This window comes from Sylvia atricapilla, chromosome 3 (genome assembly GCF_009819655.1).
Source record: "Sylvia atricapilla isolate bSylAtr1 chromosome 3, bSylAtr1.pri, whole genome shotgun sequence".
In the NCBI taxonomy this organism is placed as follows: Eukaryota; Metazoa; Chordata; class Aves; order Passeriformes; family Sylviidae; genus Sylvia; species Sylvia atricapilla.
In genome coordinates this window covers 40282799-40308338 of record NC_089142.1, presented here as the reverse complement: position 1 = coordinate 40308338, position 25540 = coordinate 40282799, and the positions used below count along the sequence as shown (strand labels likewise).

General features: G+C 38.4%; 1 protein-coding gene across 4 annotated transcripts in view; it reads left to right on the top strand.

Moving 5' to 3' along the window:
- Positions 1–323: 323 nt before the first annotated feature.
- Positions 324–25540, top strand: part of FBXL4 (F-box and leucine rich repeat protein 4) — a 58239-nt gene continuing 33022 nt past the window's right edge. For 2 of the 4 annotated variants that reach the window (XM_066315167.1, XM_066315164.1), the window contains exons 1-6: positions 324–400; positions 959–1046; positions 6609–6775; positions 7361–7950; positions 16696–17041; positions 22938–23182. In XM_066315167.1, coding sequence (XP_066171264.1) covers positions 7442–7950; positions 16696–17041; positions 22938–23182 — 1100 coding nt within the window. In that variant the 5' untranslated portion in view covers positions 324–400; positions 959–1046; positions 6609–6775; positions 7361–7441. Of the gene's footprint in view, positions 401–536; positions 697–958; positions 1047–6608; positions 6776–7360; positions 7951–16695; positions 17042–22937; positions 23183–25540 lie in introns of those variants that run through there. The other 2 variants (XM_066315165.1, XM_066315166.1) reach the window with 2 other exon arrangements.

Sequence of the window (25540 nt, the reverse complement as noted above, 5' to 3'; positions counted from 1 at the left end):
TGTTAGACACTAGGAAGAACTTCTTAACTGTGAGGACGGTGAGACGCTGGAACAGGTTGCCGAGAAACTGTGGATTCCCGATCCCCAGCATTGCTCAAGGCCAGGTTCCATAGAACTTTGAGCAACCTGGTCTAGTGCTCGGAGTCCCTGCCCATGGCAGTGGGGCTGGGACTAGACGAGCTGCAAGGGCCCTTACAATCGCAGCGCTCCCGCACCCCGCAGCAAGCCCGCCGCGGCCGCCGGGCCCGCCCCACGCCGGGGCTCGGGCAGGCGCAGCCGGGGCCCCGCCCCCGCCGCTTCCCCCGGTTCCCGCCCCCGCCGCCCTCCGTGCGCGGCGCTTCCGGCGGCGCCCGGCGCGGCGGCGGCTCCGGCGGCCCGGCGGCTCCGCCCTCCGGACGGGGTAGGGTGGCGGCGGCGGTGGCGGCGGCGGTGGCGGGCCCTGCAGCAGCCCCGGTGCGGGGCCGGTCCTGCGCGGCGGGTGCGGGCGGCCGCGGGTGTGCGCTCCCCGTCCGCCCGCCCAGGGAAGGCTGGCGGGCCGGGCCGGGCCGGGCCGGTGCTGCTGTCGGGGAGGGGACGCGGAAAGCAGCGGCGGCACCGGGTAGTCCCGCCCGCATCTGCCCCCCGCTGTCCCTGGGCCTCGGCGGGAGCTGCACCCCGGGGAAGGGAATTGGTCCCCCGGGGAAGGGAACTGCCCCTGTGGGTAGAGAGCGCGGGTGCCCAAGGAGGGGGAAAGGAGTGGGATGGAGCAGGGCGGACGGGAGGAACAGTGCTGGGGCCAGACAAAGCGGGCAGGGCTGGGCACGGCTACTGCTCCTCTGCCCCGCAGGTCCTCCGCCGCTGCTTGGTCCCTGCGGTGTCACACACTTACACGGCTTCACCCAGCTGCCCGATCACAACACAAGGATAGGAGAGCAGGATAGGAGCTGAAGTAGCGATACTGTTTAATTTTATTTTTTAGGTGTGTACTTCGGGGTGCTTCACTTCTCGTGGATTGTTATTTGCTACCAGTGCAGGCTGACAAATGGGCATCGATTGGATTTGAACGGGTATGATTAGGATGAGAGAACACAGTCTTAAACTGTGCCAGGGGAGATGTAGGTTGGCCATGAGGAAGAATTTCTTCACAGAAGGGGTGACTGGACACCGGAATGGGCTGCCCAGGGAGGTGATGGAGTCACTGTCCTTGGATGTGTTTTAAGGAAACATGGCACTTAGTGCCATGGTCTAGATGACATTAGTGGTTTTAGGTTATAGGTTGAACTTGATGATCTCGGAGGCCTTTTCCAACCCAATTGATTCAGTAATTCTGTGACAGTGGGAGATGACAAGTACGTGGCCTAATAGCTGTGATCTGTGCACTGAGGAAGCAGCTGACCAGCAAGTAAAGGCTATACAGAGTGTGCCTGCATGGAGAGGCAGTATGACATCTCAAGAGAAAAATGAAAAGACAAATAAGATAAATGCACACAAATTCCTTTATAAAAGTAGTGTGGGGATTTTTTCTTTTTTTTGACCTTTCCACAGCTGGAAGGGTAGTTGGTCAGAATGAAGTGGTATAATGCAGGTAACTTTAGGCTGTTACTAGAAAGGGTTATGTGATGATTTACTCATGTTGAGAAACAATTTTTGTTATCTGGAAAAGCTGCCTCCATAAGACAGGGTGGCCACTTTGAAGTGAAATAGGTGCCAAAGGAACTTTTGTCTCCATTGTATCTCAGTGCTAAACTACACGATGAGTGTAGTCCTAGCAGAAATGCAGTCAATGAAGTAATCTGAAGTTCTTGGATTTTGCGTGTTTCAGTGCTCATGAAGGCAACACAAGATTTTAGATAGATAAAAATGCCATATATTTCAATTTTTTTCAAAAAGTAAAATTATAAGTTAGAAATATAAAAGTGTAAAATGGCTCATTTCAGTGCCAGAATATATTATGGGAAGAAACACAGCAAATGGGCCCTGAGTTGAAAGTATACTGTAAGAGCTTATTAATTTTTAATTAATAATAGCTTCTAGTTTCAACAAGTTGAGTGTAGATGTTGGTATAATATAGGTAATTAACAGCAGGAGATGCTAACCTGTGGTAAAAGTACTGTTTTAGACTGTAGTGTAAGGATCCAGTATTCCCTTTGTGCATTAGTCTACAAAGATAATTAAGAAATTTCCCATTTTCTGTCTTTTATCTAAGACACACATATTAAATTGCATTAATCTTTCTTCAGAGATCATACAATACATTGTTTTTGTCATTTATACCTTCTTTGTAATTTGTCAGTGTTGCTGCTTCTTTTATGGTCAAATGAAAGAAAACTGCTCCCAAATGTGAGATTAGCAAAGCTAGTGTAAACAGGAATTATTACTTCACTGGCTTTAAAAATCAAACCTGGTGTATGCATGACTTGCATGTACAACGTTTGCTTCTCTTGAAATAGTATGAACTCTTGCCTATCATGTGCTTTTCCAGAGATGGCTCAGGGATGAAATATGCCATATTTCTTTTTTTTCTTTTTTTTTTTTCTCCTAAATCTAGTATCTGTTACTTGTTATGTTTTCACACACATCCTTCATTTCGCAGCCCCTTGAAATCTCAAGTATTTTTCTGTGTACTTCCCACCTTTTCTCAGCAGTCTGGTTGGTGAATAACTCTGTCCTCTTTCTGCTTGTATGGGATAAAATTGTGGTTATTGAGGAGTTGTATTTGCCAAACTAACCAAAATGAAGAGGTAGAATCATAGAGTATCCTGAGTTGGAAGGGACCCATCAGGATCATCAAGTCCAACTTCTGGCCCTGCGCAGGACACTCCAACAATCACAGTGTGTGCCTGGGAGCATTGTCCAAATGCTTCTTGAACTTGGACAGGATTGGTGCTGTCACCACTTCCCTGGAGAGCCTGCTTCAGGGCCCAGCCATCCTCTGGGTGAAAAACATTTTCCTCATACCCAGCCTAAACGTGCCCTCACTCAGCTTCATGCTGTTTTTTCAAGTACAGTAGTCATTGATTGGATGGGTTGCTTCAAAGCTGGAAAATAGGTTGGTATACAAAAACTCCCTGTAAAAAGAGGCAAAATAGACTGAATAGATCTAGTGCTTTTGAATACTTTAATTTAATTAGTGCCTTTTCCTATGAAATCTACAGAAGCTGTAAGACATTTTACTTTATCAAGATTTCCTGTGCTTGAAAAAAGGAAATAGTGAATTACAGTCTTAGAAGCCTTTCTGTATATATAGCACGGAGAGGAGTTATTTAGGTTAGAAAAAGGGATTTGCCCATATGATTGAAATCGTTATCAATTAAATAATAGTCTGAGTGGGAGGTACTGTAAATAGTGTGATGGACTTTAATGTATTTTGAAAGAAGATATCTCTTAAAAAAGTTTTATTCTAGGTCTAGTCCAAAGTGGTTTTCTGGAGGGCTTTCTGTCTTGTAAAAGCAGAGGTAGCATTTTTGTAGCCCTTTGAGCTGGTGTGACTTGGGGCCTGTGCAGTCTTGCTTCCCCCCTCAAGCCAGGCCTGGCACAGGATGGTTTGGGGAGAAGAACAGACTGAAAGCTGCTTGTGCTTGCAAGAGTGTTTCATGTCTGGTTGGGCAAGCCTCAGGACTCACCTGGCTGTCCAGCAGTGCTGGCTGGAAACGCGTCTGTGGAGAGGGCTGCATGGCGCACAAGATGGGAGGACAGGGCTGGTGCTGCCCCAGACAGCAAAGTGCAAAATGGGCACATAGGCATAGGACAGCAGCTCACAATGTCATTGTGTGTTCATAGCATATTGGTTTTTGTTTCTGACCAAATCGTTGGCACCTTCCGTGCTAGTCTCTGGTGGCCACTGAAGATTCTGGTGTTTAATAGCACTATTTCACTCTATTTAATGGAATTGACTGAAAAAAATTTATGATATAAAAGAAACAAAAGATGTAGAAGGCTGCTGCTTGGGAGGAGTATAAAAAGACACACTTACAAGAAGCCTTTATTAGGCTTCAGTTTGGCATAATTATGCCTGTACAAAAAACCAAAAAAAATTGATAACATACAACAGGCGAAAGACCCAGCGAGAGATCGGAAGGCATAGTTGCATGGGCCTAAGTGTATCTCTTTTAAATAATCAAGCAATTTGAGGGAAGGGGAGCTTTCAGCATAAACTTTGCATGTACATGAGCTCCAGAGCTGTTTATCTTGATGCTTTGCATAGATCTGGGTTTGTGTTTTTATCTTTCTTTGCAAAGTTAAATCATTTTAATTAGAAAGCAGCTTGACTTCTGGTAGCTCCTGAAAAAATCTCTTTGTATCATCTGGTCCTACTGATCTGTATGTAATTCTTTCACTAACTTACCAACCTTTAGCCTCTGAAGCAGTTTTTCATTTGTCTTTTAACTCCACGCAATCCTTGATACTTTTTTTAAAATGCCAGAAGAATTCCTATTTGTATTGTAGTCCTAACAGTTATTTAATCCTTCTTTTATAATAGTTTTGTCTTACTTGTTATAAACTACTATATCTGATATTGTTCTTAATTCTTTAAAACTAATTTGCCTCCACTTCTGTTGTTTAGACTAGTAAGTTTCCATGAAAGCTTTCTATTCCTACTTTATCTACTTTTGTCCCTGTTGACCAATGCCAAAATTGTCAGAGTTCTGTCAGTGTCAAGGATTTAAAAATTTTACAGGTTTTATGAAATCATTAAGTTGCTAGACGGAGAATGACCCAAATTAACATTACAGCTAATGGAAAATCTGCAGCATGATTTCAGGTTATTCCCTCTGTTTGAACTGGCTTAAACTGGCCAGCTAGCTGACGTACAGCTCTGAACTGTTGGATGGTTTTGCTGCTCTTGGGCAAGCTTAGATAAGGAGCACAGCTGGGTTTAACAGCAGTGCCACAAGAGCTGCGGGCTGTGGCCAGAGGGAGCCTGGAGTTTGCAGTGCAGATGTGAGGTTGTGTAGGTTATGTATGTAAGATAAAGTGATTCCCACCTAATCTTGAAATACTACAGCTGAATGATTCTTAAAATTGAGATCTGTAAAGCCATAATTTCCATGGAGCAGTCTTCAAATCATGGTAATCAGTAAAATTCCGAGTTTGAAGGTGGTGTGTATGCTGATCTAGCCATGATTCTAGGGCTGGATAGCAGAATGTTTGTTGAAGTTTAATGTCTGTTGGCATATTCTTTAAATAAATCTTTCTTTTTAGGAGGAGAAAAATCCAGAAGGAGAATATATTTGTAATCTTTACTTACATCTTATATCAAAACATCTCTGCTTTGAAAAAGTAAAACAACAATTTTCAGTTTGGAGTTGTTTCTTTTTTTTATTTTTTTTTTTTAAGGAGGAGAAGTTCAGGGTTGCGCTACATTTTTTTTTTTTTTTTTTTAAGGTATATTTTCTGAAAGGTGGCTCAGACTGTTTGGGGAAAATGTGGCATTATTGGTTGTTGGCATTCCAGTGTATTGTCTGATGCATTCCCTTCTGCACTGAGTATCAGGAGTAGTTTGTGTTGTTGACAGCTACATCAACATGTGAAACTAAGCAAAAAGCCAATAACAGAAGAGGCAAGAAAGTGGGAATTGAGCACTTCATTAGTAAACTTTCTTTCTGTCATGAGTAAAATGGGCAAATAGTGCAGCTTGTCCTTATCTCTTACCGCAGGTGCCTTCTTGCTGGAAATGTTCATGTGAAAGAGAGCTGTTTGTACATCTCTGTGTGTTTGTAAGTTTGGGAACAAGCAACTGACCCAAAAAACACTATGGATGTGTGTAGAGACTTTAAAAAGTTTCTGTTGGTTTAATTATTTACTCTACTTTAAACTTATGCTTCCAAAAACGCTATAGTAGGGACCCACTTGTACCCACTGCAAACTTTAGATATGAGGTTTGTCTGCCTGGCAGTGTGAAACATCATGTTAGTTTTTGCTTGAGGTGTCTTCTGCAGCAGAAGGGTCACGTCTGTTGGTTTAGAGATCACCACAGTGTGTATCCTGTGGTCAGCTAAGCGGCAGCGCCAGCACAGGCTGTTGAAGAAACATTTATTCTATTTTGAGACATGCTTAGTCATCCCTGTTTTGGCCTCTAACGGGTTACAGGCATTACTCCTTATTCTCTCTTAGTGAAGCTGATGGACAAGTTAATGAGAAGGCCACTTTGTGAGAAACAGTTTGTGGTGCTGGAGGATGTGAATTCATAGCCCGAGTGTGTTGTGTAGTGCCAGCAGAAATGGGAGAATACACTGCACATTTCGTTGTGTGTTGGTAAAACTCACAGTTTACATCACACAGGTATGGAGCAGCTGCTCAATATGGGACAAGCATATGTAAGAGGATCTTTATTAGTAGGGAATATGATACAGCCTTCCTGTGTCCTGTAGAGAACATGCAGCTATAAATGTTTCTTCACTGTTGTAAACAGAAAACTTTAGTAAAGTAATTTACCTTCCGTTTAGCTTTTTCTAGTTGTTAAACCTGTTTATTTGATTGTTTTACTTCTGTTGATGTAGGTGGTGTAAAACACATTGGCATCCTTAATTAATAGTATATTTTGTGTTGGGTTTTTTAAGTGTGCAGATCTAGTACATTTTGTGTTTAACTGAATTGTTACTTCAATGAAAATATTTTTTTCTTGTCAGAAATAAAATGCTTTCTATGGGGACTTTTGCATCTGATGTCAGGACTGTTTTGAAGACCTCATTTGTTGCATGGTTTAAAGGAAGATGATGTTGTTAGTGAATTCTGAGCATCCTTCAGGAGGCTGGTGACCCTTGTGTTGTTGATGTGTCATGGACAACTTCAAATGGTAAAGGCAATATTTTTGTGAATATTTCAGATTACTGCTCTGATAGAAGAAGCAGTGGGTTAAGTTTAGGTTAACAGCCAAAAAGCTCCTTCTTTTTGCTCTAAAAACCATGTACACTGTTTTTTAAAGAAAGTAAAACCATTCACAATGGTTTTAAGAAGCTGTATCTTCAGAATGGGAAGATGTATTTTCAGATATGCTTTCTCAGTTGTTTACAGCCAAATTTCATTTCATACTTGAATTCATTTCCCTGAGTCAGTGCAATTTATTTTTCTTGTAATAAATCCCTAAATATTGTGCTTATTTTGACCACTAGGTTTTTGTTGCTTGAGGGTTGGTTTTGGCTAATGTTTCTTCATAGTCCTCTCTTTTTTTTAAATAAACAAAAAAAAGGAATTAAGGTAAAAAGTAAATGGGAAGCCACACTTAATAGCTTCCAACCAAACAATTGTCTTACGATAAAATACAATGATTTATTAATCTTTTAGTAGTAGTACTTGGTTTAAGTTAATATTCAAAACAGCACAGTTTGCTTTCTAAGAATGCTGTATTTGCTTACTGTGTTTATTCATTCTGTTTTATCAGCTCTTTTTCAAAACACCACAGGCAGTTAATGCGACTCATAAAGGACTCCTGACTTTTTGCATCTTCCTAAGTCCTACCTAGATGCCACCAGTGTTTCCCATGTTAACAGTTCTGAGCATGTTTTACTACATGTGCCTTCGGCGCCGAGCTAGGACAGCGACGAGAGGAGAAATGAACAGTCGGAGAGCTATTGAATCGAACACCCGAGCCTTACCTATCAACGTTGAAATAGTTCAGTATGCCAAAGAAGTGTTGGATTTCAGCTCTCACTATGGCAGTGAGAACAGCATGTCGTACACCATGTGGAATTTGGCGGGTATTCCCAACGTGTACCCCAGCTCTGGGGACTTCACCCAGACCGCTGTCTTTCGAACTTACGGGACCTGGTGGGATCGTTGCCCGAGCGCTCGGCTGCCTTTCACGAGGACACCATCCACTTTCTGTAGCCAAGACTATGTGGAACTTGCTTTTGAAGAACCAGTTTATCCCACTGCAGTGCACATTCTGGAAACCTATCATCCTGGAGCTGTAGTCAGAATTTTGGCATGCTCTGCAAATCCTTACTCACAAAATCCACCAGCTGAAGTAAGGTAATTTTTTTCTTCTTTATGCTTTTCTGTAAGATGTTAAATGCTACAAATAGGGCTGTTCAGTGAACTTTACTTCCTACTACTTAGCCATTTTGTATCTGACCCACTAAAACTTCCTTTATTTCTTCATGTTTTTAAAACTGTGGCAACTTGTTTTGATAGCAATTTCAGAGATATAGCCATTTTCTGGGAATTAATGCATCTCCTAATAACAAATTTAATTTGTGTAATGGTAGTTTTAGTATTGGAATTTTTATGGGCAAAAGTTACTATGTCTGTGTAAAACACTACTTTTGAAATGGTAGGAGCTCATCCTCTATTAGGAAGAGGAAATTGTGTAAGAGAGATTGAGGATTCATGGCTGCTGTATCATCCTGCTTCAAGTAGCCATGGACTCTTTCTTCTTTGCATGCTTTAGATTGCATGTATAGTACGATCAGGCACTGTAACTATTCATATGGAAATGAAGCTGAAACCAGAAGCACTGAACAGTCAGACAAAAGGTGATGCCATTTGTCTGATCTTTTATTTTTGGTTATCAAAGGATGTGAGCTGCACTTGTTTTTACACTCACTTCAGCTAAAAGAAGCAGATTTGATCCTGTTGGTTTTCCTTGCATTAGGAAGTCTTGAAATTCCAGTTGCAGGATCAGGACTGTGGTAACCTGGGGAATGGTAAGATAGTAAAGAAATGCACTGTGTGTGAGGTGAGAAGCTGTTAGTGAGGAGGTGAGGAAATAGGAATGGAAGGAGAAAGTGAACAGGTCAAAGCACATAGTGGGGAAAAACATTGCCATCAGTATATGCAATTGAAGTATTCCCTAGCAAAAAGGAATTAAATGATACCAAAGATATAAAGGAAGGGAGAGCTGATAGAGGAAACACTTAACAAAATGTGTCCTGTAAAGACTGGTATTCCAGCAAATCCTATTGCAATGATATACATAGTTAGGTGGTACAAGCAGTGCTAGCGTGGATGTTGGGTGATTTTTTACTGACTTGCCTTTTACAGATGCTGCTTAAAAAGTGTATTTTTAGGTCTAACTTATTATCCCTTGCTTCTTAATACTAGGCCATTGATGTTCATTCAAAAACCCTTGGAAAATCAGGTGTCATGGTTTATATTCAAAATTCCCAGTTAATATATTTTGTATGATTCTGTAATCTACTGTGGTTAAGTGCAGTTGCTTGTTTTACAGGTCAGATTTGAATATATTGTATAGCTCTAAAGTAAACATCTGAATTCAAGGAACAGTTGTAGGTCGAAGTAATAATAACAGGCCATCTAACTTTAGAAGTGTCAGTGCTTTTGGCACTGTAATACAGAACTTATTTACAGAATGTGTGAAGGCAGCTTTAAGACTTTCAGATTCAGAGCCTGATATGAAGCGACTTCTGGGCAATTACTCTGTGAACTTCCGTTTTACTTTTTTATTTTATGATGTAGATTTTATTTCTTTATGGTGGAGAACAGAATGAAGGAAAGCTCAAAAATATATAATTAAAGGACCTATTTAATTAGGTACACAAAAAATACAGAGAGCTAAAAAGAGATGGAAGTGAAAATACTAATAAAACTTCAGGGTATGTGCTTTATGACTTCTCTTGAGGTATGGTCAGAGTGAGAGCTCAGATACCCTTCTTCATAATAAAAGATGAAGTTTCTGTAGCATCTTGCTTTTTAATTGGTAGGCAAGAATACCCCATCCTGCCTGCATAGGTTAACATTTCTGGTTGGAAAAAGATTGTCTCAGGCACCTGTGGAAGGAGTTGTCCATGCTGCCTCTTCACTACTTGTTAGTCTGCATGCTGGGGGAGTGTTACAGAGACCCTTTTTTTCTGTTTGCTTACCTGCTCTCAGCAGGACTTGCCTGTTCAGAGCTGCACTTTTGGTTTGTTTCTTTTCTTCTAAAGGAGGCAAATGACTTATGTGTGGTGTCTTGAAGGGAAGATGAAGGAGCCCTTTCTCTGCATGAGGGACACAATGGTTTTTTCTCTGTTCATTTGCTCACCTTTATGAGGGGAATCTGAAGAGTTGCAAGAGTGCAGTCTCTTTTCTGCTTCTGTTCTTGGTCTCTTGTTTTTACTTCCAAAAATTCTCTGAGATATCAGCTAAGAATTCTTTTTTTGAAGATGGAATGCTGCTGTAATCTCAGATGATTCCATGTTTAACTGATGTTTTGCTCTTGAAGTGCTGCCATACTATTTTCATCTGTTAAAAAAGGCCATGACCTACTTAACTCAAAAGGCACTCAGAACCTTGTTTTCCTCTTCTGATTATTTTGATACTTTGTTTCTTACCAATGATACCTTTCAGTGCTGCTTTGTTTTATCAGCTGATGCTGTATCTGAACACCAGTCTAAAAGGTCATTAGGAAAGTTCTTTTTCACCAGTTCCACTTTGGATATACAAAGAAAGCCGAACTATCGGTGAAGTCAAAACTGCTGAGAGGGAAAGGTCTGTTCAGACTTGCTTAAGTGTTATGTTTAGTGGATTTTACTGCTCCAACTAGGTAATATTTTTTCTTTTTTTTTGGTTAGTATTTAAACCATCAGCTCATTCAAAACTTTGCTGTGTACAAAAAAACTTCTTGGCTACAAGAGTCTTTGTGAGAAGCTAGTGTATCAAAGTTCTTGCTCAAGAGAATTTTTTATGTTTTTGTTAAACAATGCCTAACACCCACATACTTGGTCAATGTATTACTGACTTTGTGCTTCAGTTGCATGAAGGAACAGCTCATTCAGGTGTACAGAAAATGGTCTTTGGCCATGTTCCTTTGTTGCTGGTGCACTGAGTACTCCTATTGCAGCTTTGTATGCTCCTGTCTCAGGTGAGCTTTATTCAGTGTCTTTAGAGGTGGGGTCAGATCTTCATGGAGTGAGAATAAGCATTTACTTCTCAGAGAGTATGCAATTGTTTCTGAGTAATCCTCCTGCTTCGAACATGACAATTAGTTTGAAGTTTTTTTCATTATGGTTTAACTGATATCCAGCAATTGGAGGATTCTCTGTCCTCTCATATCTTATGCTGCTTTAAATGCAGAAGGCATTACATCACTTTTCTCCACATAAAAGAATTTTTAAAAATCATAAATCTCAGAGAAACTGCTGTTCTAACACATGGAAACCTTTTATGCTTTTCATTTGTGTCTCTCATACTTTGACTGGTGAGAAGTGTAGGTAATTCCTAAAACTGTACTAACATTCCATGTACAGATTTGTTACGTGAATTACCTGAGTGTAGAAAACCCAGGAAAAAAGTTAATAGTCCAAGATCAGGGAAATGTAACATAAAGTCTCAGTTTTTATGTGGTGAAGAAATCAGTCCCTATTTTTGTGTTATGATTATTATACAAGTTTGGCCCTGGGACTTTGTACTGTAGTGCACATTCTGTGTTTGTCACCAAGCTTCAGCCAGTGGAAGAGGCAGAGCTCTACACACATGTGGTGGGGAGAAGTGCAGTGTGAGCTGAACCCAACCAAGAGAGTTTTCTTTGTTTTTCATAGTGTATTAGATTGATGGGAAAGATACAGCTAGCTTCTGTGATAAGAAAAGTGTTTCTTTTCCTGTTCTTTTTCCTCCTTTGGCACCTAGAAGGCTTACTCTTGGTGGTTCCCTAATAACTTCTTCAGCGTCAGCCCTTTTGATACACTTAGATATTCTTAATAGTGAGTTGTTGTTAGTCTTTGTTTAAATCAGAGTTATCAAGTCAAAAATGATTTTTTTCAGAAGTTTTTCAACATTTACCTTTTTATAAAAATAACTTTGGTTTTTTAAGTTTAGAGTATAAAAAAGATATCGGCCCCTATTCTCCTGTGGTCTTTTTAAATTTAATTTGGCTGTTGTTTTTATATCATATATGTTTTAGTGATACTGTATATTCATGTGCTTTTGCAAAAGCTCAGAATCAGATATTCCTAATTAGTCTGGAATGTATGGCTGGACTTGGGGTGATATTTCATAGCATATGTCCTTCCTGCTATGCAGTGATTGCTTCTTCACTGCATAGAATTACAGATTATTTTGTGATTACAGATTATCTTGTGATTATTTTTTTTCTTGTTTTCTACACATAAGGTCTGACACTTACTGGAGTTTTTTTGGCACAGATAAGATACTGTGATCGTTTGTCTGGGACCACTTCCATTCTGCCTTGTGTATTCCTGTTGTTTATTTCTATTTAATTTGTTTAATTCCATGTCGTTTAGAATTTTGCTAGAAAATTGAGCATGGCTCAGTATTTCCAAGCTTAACTGTGTTTACTGCATGCAAAGTTTCTTCCTGTTTCTGAAAGTCTTAAAGCCTGTAGAGGCAGAAGCTGCTACAAACCAAAAGAGTTGGCTAATGAAGATGGACAATATAAAAGACTCCCTCTCCTTCTAATGGGAAATTTATTGTATTTAAGCAGCCTGGACAGGGATCAAAATGTCTGATGGAACCTCCACCTCCTCCCCCATGCCCTCCCTTTTTTTAAGAAAAGGAAGTGAAACAGAAAGGCAGTGTACTGAATGTAAAATACCATGAATTCTTACTTGTAGAGAGTGGCATTCAGATGGTTCTGTCATTCTACCTTTTATTCCCTGAGAATCTCGGATGAAAACACCCAAAACACTGCTGATACCATCAACACATTAGAGTGTGATAAGGAACCTTCGGGCCTGTATCTCACCTATGTGTAACACACAAGTTCTAGACATTTGCATCCTTATTTAAAACTTGTTTTGACATCTTCAGGCAAATAGCTTTTCCTTGTTCAGATGCCTGTCATAGAAAAATGAATTCTGGGTTTGTGGAATGCAGTCATTTTTGAGAAGCTCCTAAAAAGCTCATGTAGACAGACAGTTCCTTGAAGTACCTTTTGCTATTTTAACTGTCCTGAGCATGCTTGGAATCCTGTCTGCTGTCTCTGGTATTTCAGAATTGAACTCTTGGTAGAAGTGAAAATTTGCTTAGTATATTTTTGCTGTGCAGTTGCTTGGTTAAGAGCAGCATGTGATTATAATTGTTGCAGAAGTTGTATATTCATCAAAGGTGTGGTTATATTCTCTGAGATTCCTTATATTCTCCTTGTTGGTCTATCTGGATCTCTACCTTCTATTGGCTTTTAACTCAGCTATTAGTTTCTTGAAGCAAGGCATTTATTGGATTGCTTGTAGTGCTTTGCTTTCTACACCTATCTCGATCTGACAATAGAAGGAACCTCAACAATTGCAAGCAAAGTTTAATCTTGTATTGCTGGAGAGAAATCTGATTATTTTTCCTAGAAGCCCCTTTTCCAAAGACTCTCTCTTATTACATATATTTCTTCAGAAGTAACTAGGTCTGCTCAGGAATCATCTTAACCATTATAAACCTTTCCAACAGCATTAGGTCAACAAAAAATGAAGCAAACTTTAAATATGTGCTATCATTTGACAGAGACTCTACAAGTATGATTCTAGGCCTAGAAATCACCAGACTGTATTTTCCTTCATGGTGAAGGAAGAGGAATGGGAATTTTTTTATTACTGTTATTTTTTACCACATAAGGCGTATGGATTGTTTAGTATCAGAGAAAATTGAGTTCCTGTCTGTTCTTCATGAGACAGAGAGAGATTTAATGGGAAAACTGAGTCCATGAGTGAATGGCTGAATGGAGAAACTCACTTAATGTCCTCCTTTTCTTCAGTCATAGAGAAAATAATACAGATGTTGCTGACTCTTACTCAGGCTTTGCTTGGCACCCCTTGCTGGAAGGACTGAGGATTTCTAGCACTTGAGGATTTCTATTGCTCATGAAACCTTTTCATCAAAGCTTTCTCATTGTGACATCTTTGATCAGCTGTTACTATATATCTGCAAGACTGGAGGACAAACAATGTACTACCCGAATTCATTTGATTCTACTTGATTTTTTGAGAGCTACTTAATTAACTTGAGTTGTGGGGCAGGCAGAAATCCTTTGACTTCTTTAAAGGTATTTATTGGGATTTGATTTCTCTTTGTTTTGGGTTAAATAGTTTATTGAACATTGTAATCTTGAAACAGATGCAAACAACCTTCTTAGGGAAACTGATTTTGATACAAATCCTCAAACCAGGACTGACTGTAAAAATGCCTTTACTGTGAAAGATTTTTAAGTGGATTCCCATAAAAAAGAATGTTCCAGAATAGAAGAATGAAATTCTTGCTGAAGCCTCTTGGGAATTTAGACTTTTTTGATCCCGATGTGAGTTCTTCACTCCCATTCTGATTACATGCAGCCTATCTAAATATCACAGTGGTGATCCTAGAGGGAGAAATCACTTCCACTTGTAGTAATGGGTTAAGGGCATGGGAAGGATTTACCAGCCCTGACTCAGAGTAGTTGCTATTGCCTGCTCTTGTGTATGGTGCCACCAAGGCAGAGGTGTCAAATCAACCTGATAGACTTGAGGTTTTCCAGATAAACCAAGAACTAACTCCTTTGAAGTTAGATTGATGGCTGTTGAGAAAAAGTAAACAGTATGACAAGGACAGTGGAAAATTGTCACTGGTTTTGTTGTTCATCATCCTTTGGTATGCAGTGTTGAGCTTCCCAAGACTGTGAAGTCATGCTGCATGTCTTCCATTTTCTCTAGTTTATTACAAAGACTGGAAACAGGCTTCTGCTGGCTAGAGCTAGTTATTGCACTGAAATTTGGTGAGCCCAAATCTCCAGATGCATTACTTTTTTCCAGAGCTCTGCTGCTGCTAGGTTATCCTCTCTCCAGGGTCCAAAAGGAGAAGTCAATAACAGACACATTCTGCTAAAAGTTGATGGTCCAATGTGTGTTAGATTAGTGAGAAAATAGCCTTGAGTTTCCCTAAGGATACTTTGAGTGGGTACATGGAAGTGTCTAAGCAAAATGTCAGATGGTGATCTGGATGTGTTCAAGGAAGGTCAGGTGCCTTGCCAGCACTAAGTATTTGCTTAGAGAATCGACCTATGTGAGAGGATGTGACAGTGGGACTACAGCTGTTACTTTGCCATAAGTTGACATTCATTTTATAAATTAATAAAATCTTTTCTAAATAGATCTAAATAGTCTCTCTTGTGAAAACTGTTAATTTCAGGGTCCACTCTCCTGTGTCAGTACTTTGATGTGCCATATCCTCTCTACTCTTGTGGTATGCTTGTTTTCAGTTTGTGATGTTTTTGATGGTTTTTTTTTTTTTTCCCTTTGGACATAAAGAGTTCTGCAAGTCTCCCATTCTACTACTTGGAGAGCAGCATGATGTAGGATGGAAAATACATCTGTGCATACCTGAAAATGTCTGTTGTGAAATGGAAGTTTCAGCCAGCATGGATTAATTTTCTTAATTTTCCTACTAGCAAATATCAAACTTCTAAACCTTTCTTATGCTGTGTGCCATGTTTTAATTAAAATCCCTACATTTGTTTTGCTTTCTGTTATGGTGGAAAGAGTTTAAGCATTTGGTTCTGGAAGTAGAACATGATTGATTTTATTTTTTGATTAGTATTTCCCCTCTTATCCCCACAAGTGTTCCGTGGTAGGTACCAGTGTTAAGCAATACTTGTAAGTTCAAAGAAGTGGTTCAAAGGGAAAGCCAAGATGCTGAGGTACTGGGGAACAGATAGAGTGCTTCAGAGATTCCTGTGACAGGACAGGAAGTCTGAAGCTGGGGCTGGGGTGATCAGCAATAGGTGGCATACATGTGCAAGTGTCTGGATTAGTATTGAGATAAGCATATTATCTAAGGGAGTAGCAGTAGTAACTGCCAGAGGCTTTCTTCTTTAGGAATTACCTAGACTTGAGAGAGGAAAAACATGGACATAAAAGACTGAAAGATCTTCATTTGCTGAGTGAGGACCCATGCAGATAAAAAAGAGCATGTTTCTGTTTTCAGGCCTTTAGGCGAGTTTGGGAGTGCTGAAGATCTAAGGAATGTAAGACTTGGATCCTCCAGATTATTCAGCTGGCAGCAAGTTTCTCTGTCACTTACTGGAGGAGATTTTTGGCTTGTGTGTGAAAGTAGGGATGTGTGTATGGTAGTTCTGTGCATGCCCTGAACTTCTGTCTGTCACTGGACCAAAGAGGAGAAAGGCTTTTCCGTTCAGCAGTTTGGAAATACTGACGTCTTTTGCAAAGGATCCTTTCAAAAATGACTTGAAGTTTCTACTTTCTTTGCTAATTTGTCAGTGAATTACTATTAAAAGGAACACTTTGCTTGCCTAGGCAGATAAACAAAAGTAATATTATTTTATTTTTTTTAGTAAGTTGTAATACTGTAATTTGGATAGGCTTGGTATTAAAGAGTCTGAGTGGCAGGGGTTTTTCTCTTTTATTTTGTAGGAAATAAGAGGTCAGATGATACTCCTTGGGTTACATGGCAAGACTGTTCCTCCTGTACTTACACTAACATGCCATCGTTATGAGGACATAAGCAATCCATTTGTTTAGATCACCTTACCTATGAGAGAGATGTTAGCACAACTTGGGCACAGATAACACTAACAAATGACTGAGTCTACAGCTGGGTTTGTTATTCATATATGCTAAAGTCATGAATTAGTCTGTCCTGTTAAATTCATCCATAGGATGTTTATCAAATCTAGGGAAAACATAAGTTTCATAAATCATCTTTTCAGCCATTTTTGTTGCTTGTTAAATACTTTTATGTTGCCATCTTACTGTGCTCAGGAATTGCTTTAATAACTTCCATTTGAATTCCTGTACTGTATGTGTATCTTTTTTTTTTTTTTTTTTTTTTTTTTTTTCACAGATGGGAAATACTTTGGTCTGAGGCACCTACCAAGGTGAATGGTCCTCAAGCTCGGCAGTTCACACCCTGTATCAAACAGATAAACTTTCCCACTAACTTAATCCGACTGGAAGTGAACAGCTCTCTCCTGGACTATTACACTGAATTGGATGCAGTAGTACTACATGGTGTGAAAGAGAGGCCTGTGCTTTCACTTAAGACTTCAATGATTGATATGAATGATATAGATGAAGATGAGGATGAAGAAAAATTTGCCTGTGGGATGGACACCCTTAATAAGCAGTTCAGCATTGTTACCCTCAGGGAATGGCCAACTAATGGATATTTTGATAAACTGCCTTATGAGGTAAGAAAAGCGTTTTTATGCTCAGTCATTGTCTTAATCATTGAGAGTGCAAAGGTCCTTTACAGTGTATTGGTCAGGATTGTTGGTTTTTCTCAGTTAGCTCCTTGCATTCCTTCTGAATCTCCTGCATTTACTTTATAGATGTGCCTGAATTCTGTAAGTCTGTCTGCTTCGAGTGGTGGATGTTAGATATTTGCATAGTTATTGCACTCTTACTTTTCAAGAATGTGTGCATTCACACACAGTTTTTACACCAGTTATTCTAGCCTTGCATTTACAGCTTTAGAACTTAGAAGCTTTTAGCAGTTTTCCAGTATATTTTTAGTCCTCATGTTTGACAAAGAAAAGATAGAGAAGAGAGATGAAAAGATTCAGGCAACATCTGGAAGTGGAAAGAATTTGCAATATGCTATTCGTTTGTTTTCCTTTTTTCTCTCTTAAAATCTTAAAGAGCTTTCTTCTTGGAAGTGTCATAATATTTTTCTATTATTATTACTATTAAATGAGCTTTTCCCATACACCTAAATTTTGAATTGTGGTGCAGGTAAAATATCTTATAGCCGGACTTCTGCACACTGCTTTTTATGCTTGCTACTTTTTATTCTGTCATTAGCACAGAAAACAGTTGTGAATAAATTTGTTTCAGATCTTCTGGCAGCATGATGGTTGCAAGTGTGCTCAAAGTCTGTAAATGAGTATTTTCTTCTAATTTCCAGTGTAATGAAATTGTGGAGTGTGATTGCTGAATACCGCGTGCAGGCCAGGCAGTTCTCAGTGGTGTGTGGCTGTTTATGAAGGCTGGTACCCTGATGGGAGTAAGAATTGAGAGAGGAAACAATTATCTTCACCTCTCCTGAAATAAACTGTTGGTACATAATGGAAAGGAGCCTTGACTTGCTGGTCAGACCTTTGGACGTGGGCAGAGACAAGATTCTTATTTCTGCTTTTCAGTGTGCTGCAATCTGGCAGAGGCAGCAAGTGTTCATTCACTGTGGTAACTCAGCAAATGCTCAGAGTGCTTGTGGCTTGAACCAGACTCACTTTCCAAAGGGAAGGCAGTGTGGTGAGATGCTGCCATGGATTGTAGGGTGCTTGCAGAAGTACCTGATGTAATCAAATAGAATTTTGGTCTTACCACATCTTTTGACTCTTAAGTACCCCAATTTGACTCATGAAGGCCATGGATGGGTGACCATGTGCCCTAGTAGCCTGCAGAGGTTCGCTGTGCTTGTAAAGAGGAAGGAGAAAGGAAGAGAATGTAACAACTCTTACTGTCTTCTCTTGAAAATTCTCTCGAAACCAAACCTCTTGAGTTTGGTTTGGGGGTTTTGTTGTTATTGTTGTTGATGCAGTGGAATAATAAATGAGGGTACTAACTTTATAATGAGTTAGCTCTAGTGGTGTTTGGTTGTTTGTTTGTTTGTTTTAAACAGGTAGTGTTTTAATATATTTTACTGTTGATGCTTGCATAGCAGTACTGAAGTGAAGTAAGACTTCGCATAATTGTTTGAAAGTTTGAAAACATGTTGATTTTAGTAATTCAAGGAAATTAATTGTAGATAAAACTTCATTTAAATGTAGGAATTTTTCTTTTTTGAAAAGGCTGGATAAATTCATTTGTAGTGTACTAGAATATCAGAGAGACTGATTAATCTCTTTTCTGTTCCACGTTCATAGAATCATGAAGGTTGGAAAAGACCTCCAAGATCATTGAATCAAACCATAAATGGTTGATTACACATACTAAAATTTTAATTTAGGAAGTATTTGTGTAGTTTTGTTACTCCTATGAACTTCTGTCTCCATGTCTTCATTGTGTTTTCCTGTTCTTCTGTTTGTCCACCAGCTTCATTTTTTATCCATTTTTTAACGTGTTTGGTATCTTGAATAAATTTATATGGTCTGTCAATACCAAGAACATTTTTTTTCCTTCTGCTTTGATTTAAAGAAACTGAAAATATGGGTGGAATATTCATCAGGAAACCGTAAAAGACTATTTCTGTACTGGTTTTGTGACAGCAGAAATCCCAGTTTCTTACTTCCTAGTCCAGCTGGAGGGGTTGGGCATCGGAGCAACAAAAATGTTGTACTTGGTAGTGTGACAGTTTTTATGACATTGGATATGGAAGCAGTACTCTGCATGCTGTCTTTCAGACTGACAAATGTCAGATTTTTATGGGAAGTGTTCAAACTGTGGATGAAGTAGGGCAGTTGCTGACTCCTTCCGGTTTTGATTGATGCATTACATGAAAAATTGTAGGTGTATATTGACAGTCAGTGTGTAACTGTCCTAAGTTTTCGTGAATGTGCTTGTTCCTTATTTGAGCTGTTTGAAGGTTTTTCATACTACCCTCTGTAATTCACAAAATATTCAAGCTTGAGTGGGTTTTGCTAAGTAGGCAGCAGTTCCTCCAGCCTTTTTTTTTTTTTTTTTGCCTTTGTTGTATTTCTGAAACTTCTATAGGCTATCCTTTCATAGAGTGTGTTGTTTCTCAGAATGGCTTTAGGAATGGTTTGCTGCAGTGTGAACTCTATGGACAAAGGAAGTTTGTGGAAAGTATGGATATTGTAGGTTTGACCAACATCCAGACATTTTTTTCTGACAAAACCAAGTTGTACATTATTATGGCTGTAGCCACAGAAAGTATTTTATTAGGTACAAAAGGTTGTTGTGTTGCTTGCTGGTTTTCAGCAAAAAAAAAGCTTAAAAAGCTAAAAAAACCCTTTTGTTTCAATAACTATTATTAGAAATCGCACCATTGGTAAAGTTTTTCCCCCTGTACTGAGGAGTGGAAGTTCTGTCTGGGCTTATAAGCAAACGTTGCAGTGGGTGAGAAGCTGCTTTTTTGTTTTGTTTTGTTTTTTGGTGTGGTTTTTTTTTTTTTTTTTTAAGTTGTTGTTGTTGTTTTGGTTTTGGGTTTGTTCTGTTTTGTTTTTGTTACTGTTTTTTTTAGGTTTTGTTTTGTTTTTTAAGATATATTTTTATTAGGTAGTTCAAAAAGTATGCCTGTATGTGAGATGCTGCAATCAAGTACTACCTTGATCTTAAAAATATGGATTGGGTAGGAATCAGGATCCTTTTTGTGCTCAGCACACAGTGATTTTGTGTACATCTGTTTGTTGAATTGTGGGGAATTAGGATTTGGAGACCTTCTGGTTTTGGAGGTGTTCATTGTAATGGGCATTGATCTCACCATGTGTTTTGAGCTGGCATGTGCCGTGTTTTTCCTGGAAATGGGAGAGGAAGTACTTTTGTAGTAAAAGTACATCATAGTCTAAAAAGGCAATCAGTGTTGTATAAATTATATTTTGTTTTCCTCTTTCTATTGTTTTTTCCAATAAACTCGGTTTTTACTGATTGATTAATAAGAAAGTGTGAAATAATGACTATCGTTGTTTTTCATAAAATCACAGTAAAAACAGTTGTTTGTGAGAAACTGTATTATGAAATTAGCTTTCAAAGCAGATACTCAGTTCTGTAGCATTGTCAGAATAACCACGAACGCGGTGTAGCACAGTACAGCACATCATGTCACATACTCATTATGATATCAAATTGTACTTTATGCTAGGGTACACAGACACAAAAAGAGTGTTCCTGACAGACACCAGACTCCAGGCTAATGGTGATTAATGGTTATTGGCCTGTACGTTTTGAACCTGTTATCTTTGTTTAATCAAAAGCCAGGAAAAGGCACTTTATAACATAATATCGTAGGAGTGACATTTCCTTGTATGTTTTCGTTCTATATATTAGGAAGTAGCACAGTTTCAGTAAAAAATAAAGACAGATTTCCTGATTGAGACATGGGGGATTTCATCTCAGGTGTGGAAAGAAATCCTGTGTGTTACAAAATACTCATTGAAATCATCAATTAGTGTAAATGGACATTATTCAGTCATATATAGTTTCATTCACAATTCTGTGTTGCTCAGAAGCTACAAAATAACTTTCTTCTCACTGAGTGAATTTCGTATTACTTTGCTTTTATCAGACATGGTCACATTAATTGTAGACATAAATTCTGCTAATTGTGTGGCCTCTGTTGAGCTTTCAGCTCTAGAAAACTTATTTAATAACTGGGAGAGAAATCTGAGTGGATTAGTTGAAAGTTTGCAAAAATCAAGATACTAATTTGGGATTATGTCTTTGTTAGCTCCTAGTTATTTTGGATATTTTAGGTTTCAAAATGTCAGCAGGCTCCTAAATGTCAGTTGGGTGCAAACTTTGCTGATTATAATATACCTGCAGTTATTACATGTGCATATATATTTTTTATATATGCACATTTATATATGCTGTTACATTGATATGTCTGTGCTGGTCCTCTGCATCAGTCTGAGTTCCAGACACCTGCAGAGACAAAATCCCGGGCTGTTTTTGGGCAAAGGACAAACAGGGAGAAGATGAAAGGCTTGAAAGCAAGCATGAAGGAAACTGGGGTATATCAAACACTGTATTTTTGCATTAGACTTGAACTAAATTTTTTTAAGATACGTAGATCTTGTTGAAAATTGAAATACTAAATCTGGAGCTGAGTAGGAAGTAACATTTTCCATTTTGCAGGAAGTTGAATTGTTTTGTTGTTCCAAAAATGAAGGGGGGAGGAGGGGAGGTGGAAAGTAGCTGCATAATAAAGTGATGCATTGGAAGTACAATCTGTTTGGATCTCACAAAAAGCTCCATTTTCTTTTTACATCATGTTTTTTATTCTGATTTTTGGTGGATTTGCCTTATGAATCCTTAAGACATTAAAATGAAACATGTTGGTATTTTGAAAGGACCACAGGATTCTCTTCTGTTTAAGTTGATTTGTGAGTTGTGGTTTTTTTAATTTACACTGCTTCATTTCAAGCAACTGTTTCCCATTCTGCCTGAAAACAGTCAATTTAAGTTATATAACTTGAGTGCAGGTACTTATATCTGCTAGATACAGCTCTGGTAAAATAAACATTAATTTTTAGATTTCATTTTTCAAGTGCATTTTCTCTCAGTTCCTAAGCTAAAGGATATTTATTTATTTTGTTGGGCGTTTTTGTTATTTCCTAAAGCAAGTATTTATGTCTGTGTGTGTGTTGATCTTTTCTTGGAAAGGAAAGCAGAGTGTGATAGGAGAGGAGGGATATTTCTTAGTTTCTGAGTGTGACATAAGTTATTACAAAAACTGTTACAGTAATGTTAGTCAGAAATGCTGGTGATTATTCTGAAGCTGAGATGATTCAACTGATACAGTTAAAAAGGGGTTTTGCCTTTTAGATTTGACTCTGGTATAGAACAAAAATGCTCTCTAAGTATTACAGCAAGGAAGAGATTGTAAAAGGAGATCTGATTATGTTGAATTTTTTACCTGGTTACAAAGTACAGAGTAGAGGATATAAGACAGAAGACAAAACACTGATTTTTAAAGCAGAGAGAAGAGGAATAAATCTGAAATTGGTTCAGGGTGAGGGGAAGCTGGGACATCGTATGGGTTTTCCATGTACTTTGCAAATATCTCCTCTCTTAAATACCAAATACAGACAAGAAGGAGGATGCCAGTTCTGTGTTCTGTTCAATGAAAGAGCAGACTTAGTGAAAGGAAATATATAAACATAGTGTTTACATATATATCACTGTTTAAATTAGCATGGGTAAAGAAACTTCTGATTTGAAAGCTTCCTGTCACTTTCATATGCTAATCTGCTTTTTCCTTTCTTGTTTAGCATCTTGTCAAATTGAGAAGGCAGTGCAGTTCTATTTAATAGTTAATCGATTTATTTAAGAAGTTACTTTTAAGTAAAAGGTTTTACTTTCTTTGAAGTTAGAACATATTTTCTTATTCCTTTGCAGTTGTCCCTTAACGTTTTAAGTTCTGTATGACTATCTGTGACTTTTTTTTCCCTGTCTTTAATATAGCTCATCCAGTTGATTTTGAGTCACCTTACAGTACCAGACCTGTGTAGACTAGCACAAACTTGTAAGCTACTGTATCAGCATTGCTGTGATCCTCTACAGTACATTCATCTCAGTTTACAACCTTACTGGGCGAGGATTAATGACACATCCCTGGAGTACCTACAGTCTCGCTGCACTCTCATCCAATGGCTGAATTTATCTTGGACTGGAAACAGGGGAGCCATCTCTGTTTCTGGATTTAGCAGGTCAGTGTTAAATGTACAGAAATGTTTTGACAAGCTCTGTTTGCAGAGCTGCTGCACAGTAGTTTCACTAAATATTTGAAACTTTATTAAAAGGCAAAAAAATGTCTTGGATTTACTCTAAGGGGTGCGATTGTTACGATGCAGAAAAAAGGAACAGCTAAAACAGTAGGAGATAATAAATATAGCAGCAGAAGTCCATAAGAGTCTGCAGAAGCTGCATGTTCCAAGCTGCCTGTGACTGAAAGGCTTCTTCCAGGGAGAGCAGTGTTTTGCTTTCTTCTGGACTTCTAAAACACTCTGCCAGAACTGGGCTATCAAAAATCCATCTCGCAAGGAAAATGTTTGTGGTTGTTCTTTGTGCAGATGAGTCATCAGTAGGACTGTATTAGAATGGCTGCAGTAATAAACTGATTGCATGCTCACATGGTATGAGCCAAGTAATCACTGGAGTCCAATGTAAATGCAAATATTTTCATAAAAGTGATTTAAAACATTAGCCCTGTTGGAAAACAGGGGGGTTGCATGTGCATATTCCAATGAGCTGAAAATATGACTGTGGTGTAGGTCATTAAAATAGCAAATTTGCAGGGATTCTTCTCTGTGTAACAGCCGTGTTCTCTGCTTTTTTAAGATATCATTTCTTGCTTCTTTGCTCATTTGCATTACTTAAACAGCTTCTATCAATGTATTTCATTTAAGCACAAGTTGTTGCTTCAGCTAAGGGGTAATCAGCAATGGCAGGTGAAAGCAGAAATTGACTGATAAGAAACTGAAATGTTTAATATATCTGAGAAAGTTGTCCTAACTCTCATTTGTTTTCTGAATAAAAAGGTTAACTCAAGTATGCAGACATTTTCTTTCCTTTTGTGCCTAAGTTCCTTACCTGAGGAAGTAAAATATTTTGAAGAGATACTTTGTCAAGATGGGAACTTTGCTTGTGTTTTTCCAGACCCTCCAGTATAATGCAAGAATCCTGTGCCTTTTTTTGTGCTTCTTGGTAGAAAAAGAAAATATACATTGGATGGTTGTTGAATTAGGTACAAAAATTTGTCCTAAATTTGGATTTCATGTTAGATGCTTTATGCAGAGGAAAAATATGCAAGCTTTAATTGAGAATTCAATTCAGAAATCACGAGGAGCATGCTTTCTGATGCTTAGCTATTCAACCTGTCTTTTGAAAACTTAACATACATGAATCTTTCTGGCAACTTTTTTTCATTTCCATGATATTTTTTTTAGCATACAATACTGCTAAAATTCTTGGTAGGCTTAGAAGAAATTACTGCCAGGTTCAGAGACTTAAAAACTTTACAGTTCTGGCATTTCTGACTTCTACTTAGTTGAAAATGACTTTATTATTACTAATTTTTATTTTCTTCAGTGCTGAATTACTAGTGACATTTATGTGTACATGGTGCTTTAAAATAATAAATATTTATTATTTGCCTATTAATAATCTGCAAGTACACTTTTTCAGTTTATATTTCATATAGGGGATTATATTTATTTGTAACAAATGGGGAAAAATTGACATTGTTGCAATTTTGAAGTTATCTTAGTTTTAGGAAAAAGTCTTTTTTGGAAGAGAAGGGTGCAGGCTGGGAATGGGAGATGCAGTTCAATCTTAAATTCTAGAAGCAAAGTTATAAGCTTAATAATTTGCATGTTTAAACTGTGCTTATCATTTTCCCTTCTGAAACAAAAAATCACTGTAACTAGGTCTGATTTTTAACCTTTTTTCTATTACAGAAATAATTCTGAAACCCTTTGTTCTGTAAAAGTCTTTTCTAGTAGAATCTCCAATGCAAGGTTTTCTTTCGATAGTCTTCATCAACACGTTTGTCAAATTTGCTGGCCTCTAGGAGAGGAAAATTTGCTACTCATTTGCTGTGAAAGTATCTACATAGAGGAGACTCATTAGAACAAGACTTGCTTTTCAAAAGCATTATCTAACTCTTGTTGAAAAAGGAGCTTCCTCGTGTGAGATACTGTTCCTTGACAGATAAATCTGTCAATATGTTCTTTAGTTTAGTTTAGTGCCCTGGTTGTCATTAAGATACCTCCACCCGAGGGGGGTATTACAGCATCCAGGACACATAATCAAGAGCTCACATCATTTTTCCTTTTGTTCAAAACCAAGACACATGTATTTTTTCATTTTTCTTAGCATTTGGAGTTACAGTTGGCAGTGTTGAATTCAAAACTGGTAGAGTTTAATTCTTGCAGCTGTACAGTTTAATTTCTACAAGCCTTGTAGAAATTATGTAAATTATGTTTAAATGCTACCCTTGCTTAAATTTAATTTGGGCAAATACCTTTCAAAAATGTTTTTATCTGTTGTTTCTTACGACAGTCTTA